This window comes from Dendroctonus ponderosae, unplaced genomic scaffold (assembly GCF_020466585.1).
Source record: "Dendroctonus ponderosae isolate FM_Combo_2020 unplaced genomic scaffold, Dpon_F_20191213v2 Dpon_F_20191213_4, whole genome shotgun sequence".
Classification (NCBI taxonomy): Eukaryota; Metazoa; Arthropoda; class Insecta; order Coleoptera; family Curculionidae; genus Dendroctonus; species Dendroctonus ponderosae.
In genome coordinates this window covers 879,253-882,478 of record NW_026018611.1, presented here as the reverse complement: position 1 = coordinate 882,478, position 3,226 = coordinate 879,253, and the positions used below count along the sequence as shown (strand labels likewise).

The following is a 3,226-nucleotide window of genomic DNA, read 5'->3' as shown; positions in this document are numbered from 1 at the left end:
ACGCAAACCTAAAACTTCTTGAATTCAAGCAGTTTTTGAGAAAACTGCCTACATTTTCCTCTCGATGGTCCACTTTCTAAAACGCCCATTTATTTCTCTCTAGAATGATGTAGAAATGAGCGTTCTTGCTCATTTTGTTTCCGAGAAATGAGCAAAAATGGGACGGAAAATATGGAATTTTGGCATAATCTTGCACCTAAGTGTCTGATATTCAAATTTCGCTTTCTGTGTCAAAACTACTCGAATTTCCTCACTAACGTTGTTACGACTTAATCCACTTTTCAATTCTCTATCCAACGATGCCAAAACGAATTTTGGGGCTCGAATGGTTCTTGAGAAACTTCGAATAGGGACCATTTAGTTATCTCTGGAATGACGTAAAAACGAGCGTTCTTGCTCATTTTGCTTCGGAGAAACATGCAAAATGGGACGAAAAACATGAAATTTTGCAATAATCTTGCGCCACCCTTGCACAAAACGATGATCATTTTTTTAATTTCATAGTTAACAGAAGACTGTATTTTTTCTACATAGCCCCCCCCCCTGCTTAACACCAATATTGGCCAAATTTCCACAAATCAGCACCCGAGGCGATTTTCATAAAATATTCAGCATCTGAAAGCCGAAGTGTCTGCTGCAGATTCTGAAAGTTTCAAGTTGCTACTTGCTCTATATCGGAAGTTTGAAGGTTTTTAAACGGAGCGTGCAGTAACTGCAAACGTTAATTTTTAGGCCAACATTCGCTCAGTCGATAAAAATCCGAATAGCGGGCGATTTGAGTGAAATTTTCAGCACGTTCGGACTTAAGTGGTTTCTACCAACTGTAAAATTTTCAAGTTTCTACGTGCTCTAGAATGAAAGTGATGATTTTTTTAAACCAAAGGTGCCTTACGCGAAAACGCTCATTGTTAGACCATTGCCGTCAAGAAGAGACCGCGTCGTAGCGGACATAACCAACTTGTCTTTTTCACAGAGTAACCTTTGTGATCTGTGGTGAACATAACCTCTAAAGTCTGTGATGGTGGATAGAGCAAAAAGTCCCAGTTTCCATCACTCAGTTTACTTGCATTTATCTATGGTTTACCCAAGGAAAGCCTCGATTAATTTGAAAGCGCGAGAAGACCACTTGGACTGAGCAGGAATATGCGAATATTTGGGTTAGAAACTGGAAGCAAACCGAACTTCACTAGAACTTGTAAGTTAAGAGCCCCCTGATCACTTAAAGCAATTGATACCAGTGTGTTTTTAACTTTAAAACACTCTGTATATGTCTTCCCCAATTGCCCGCACTGAAAACGAAACACCTCGTATATTTTCCATTGAATCAAAGCTACAGACAAGATCTTGTGTCTGGTCAAGCTACTGAACGCTGCTGCTTCTGTCGCGTTGCATTCAAACCTCCATTTTCAACATTTCGGCAGCATAAATTCCTGCGGGTTTACGGCCGAATTGTTACTAACATTTGATTGTTTTTCAGTTGAAATTGGCCTCAGGCCACCAGGCATCTAACAGTAAAGTAGAATAAAGTGAGCAGGTAAGTGAAGCGTCCTTGATCTGCCACTTGATTGTTGTTATTTCGAATCTGCGCGGCCTGCCTGCAGAGTGTTGAGAGCCAAAAGCGACTAAGCAGGAAGCAGGAGCGACTTTTAGTCAATAGTCTCGTCTCTACTCAACAATAATAATGAATCCGTGTGTTATTCCTACGTTTCCAGTGGATATTGTTGGCGATGGCAGATGGATGTCCATGGTAAGATTGTTGCCATTAATGGAAAGTGCTCTTAAAGTGTGAAATACCTAAAATTAAGTTGTCAAACGAGCTAAACAGGCATTATTATAGGAAGCCGTGAACAAGCTACCGGGTCATTATCTAATTTAGTTAGTGTTTATAGGGAGCCTCCGCTGATTGAGTGTTTTTAAGCGTTAGTTAAAACAGTTACGGAAACGCTCTCTATAAAAGCGTCGAAAATTAGACACCCATTAAAGTTTTTAAGCGAGAAAAATATACAACAAAACGTCTTCAAAGTCAATTTTTCAATTCCAGCACAACAGATTCGTCCAGCAGGCGAAAAGCAGCGAACCTGACGTGGTCCTAATAGGAGACAGTATCATTCAACAACTGCAGTTCAGCTCCTTATGGACGGAGAAAATCAGCTCCCTCCACTGCATCAATTTGGGGATTGGTGGCGATCGGTAAGACTGAACCCAACCGATCAACCGCTGGTCGCCCACTACCCGTTTGTTTGGTTGCAGAGTGGAGAACGTGCTCTGGCGAATCAAGAACGGAGAATTCTATTTTCCGACTAGAGTGAAGGCGGTGGTGCTGTTTGTGGGCACCAACAACACCGACTGCACTCCCCATGAGATCTTTGAGGGTATTCTGGAGATCGTCAAGCAGATCAAGCAGCTGCTGGGGAACGTGATCATAGTGATCCCGGTAAGTTTGGCAGCAATCCACTCCGGATGGAGATATAAAGGCGGTGTTGCTTGCAGACTTTGCTCCCTAGAGGACAGTTCCCGAATCCATACAGGGAGAGGAACGACCACGTCAACACCTTCCTAGTGGATAAGTTCTCCAATGAGGCCAACAAGGACGAGCTGACTGAGAACGTTCACGTGGTGAAAATCCACGAGAATATTGTGGGAAACGACCAAACCATCAGCCATCACATCATGCACGATTATCTGCATCTGACCAATAAGGGCTATACGAAGATCTTCGGCAAGGTTTATGATACGCTATGCGAGTTGCTGCAAACCAGCTAAATGTCCTTTTGCTTCAGGTTTTTTTAAGTTGCTGCTTTATTTATTTAATCGATTATTTTGCCAAATATATATTTTTCTTTATTTTGATTATGCCTCCAACCAATAAACCTGATCTTCACTGCTTCGTATTAACTTTCACAAGTGTGTGCACTGTGGGTTTTTATTGGTATTGAAATCGGGCCCCATCTGGTGGGAAATGTGCTTTTGACTTTAAACAGCTTTTTTTATTTATTGCTTGCTAAACATGAGGATTTTTTCGAATTTCAGCGAATTTTCACGGTTCTAAGCATCAGTTAAGTGTATTGTCAGATTGTCAAGAGTTTTAGATTTGCGTGGGTTTTTTTTTGAGTTGCAAAATCAACTTGAAGAAGAACCATTCGAGCCACAGAATTCGTTTTGGCATCGTTGGATAGAGAAATGAAAAGTCGATTCAGTCGTAACAACGTGAGTGAGGAAATTCGAG

The 3,226-nt window shown here is 41.4% G+C and overlaps 1 protein-coding gene across 3 annotated transcripts; it reads left to right on the top strand.

Annotated features, from left to right (window-relative positions):
- The first annotated feature begins 974 nt into the window (after positions 1–974).
- Positions 975–2,844, top strand: LOC109540063 (platelet-activating factor acetylhydrolase IB subunit alpha1). 3 transcript variants are annotated; one of them, XM_019908232.2, is made up of 6 exons: positions 975–1,195; positions 1,478–1,534; positions 1,602–1,747; positions 2,042–2,190; positions 2,251–2,434; positions 2,491–2,844. In XM_019908232.2, the coding sequence occupies exons 3-6, from the start codon at positions 1,682–1,684 to the stop codon at positions 2,761–2,763; spliced, it is 672 nt and encodes a 223-aa protein (XP_019763791.2). In that variant the 5' UTR covers positions 975–1,195; positions 1,478–1,534; positions 1,602–1,681; the 3' UTR covers positions 2,764–2,844. The 3 variants fall into 3 exon arrangements, with proteins under 3 accessions (XP_019763791.2, XP_048521996.1, XP_048521997.1); XM_048666039.1 differs by having other exon boundaries at positions 977–1,192; positions 1,475–1,534; XM_048666040.1 differs by having other exon boundaries at positions 977–1,192; positions 1,475–1,747.
- The last annotated feature ends 382 nt before the right edge of the window (positions 2,845–3,226 follow it).

What these genes read in the sequence shown, in the direction of transcription:
- LOC109540063 (XM_019908232.2), top strand. Translation starts at nt 1,682, where the DNA reads ATGAATCCGTGTGTTATTCCTACGTTTCCAGTGGATATTGTTGGCGAT. An exon ending in ATGGCAGATGGATGTCCATG is followed by an intron (nt 1,748 to 2,041) that starts GTAAGATTGTTG and finishes TTTCAATTCCAG; the next exon opens with CACAACAGATTCGTCCAGCA. An exon ending in ACGTGATCATAGTGATCCCG is followed by an intron (nt 2,435 to 2,490) that starts GTAAGTTTGGCA and finishes TGTTGCTTGCAG; the next exon opens with ACTTTGCTCCCTAGAGGACA.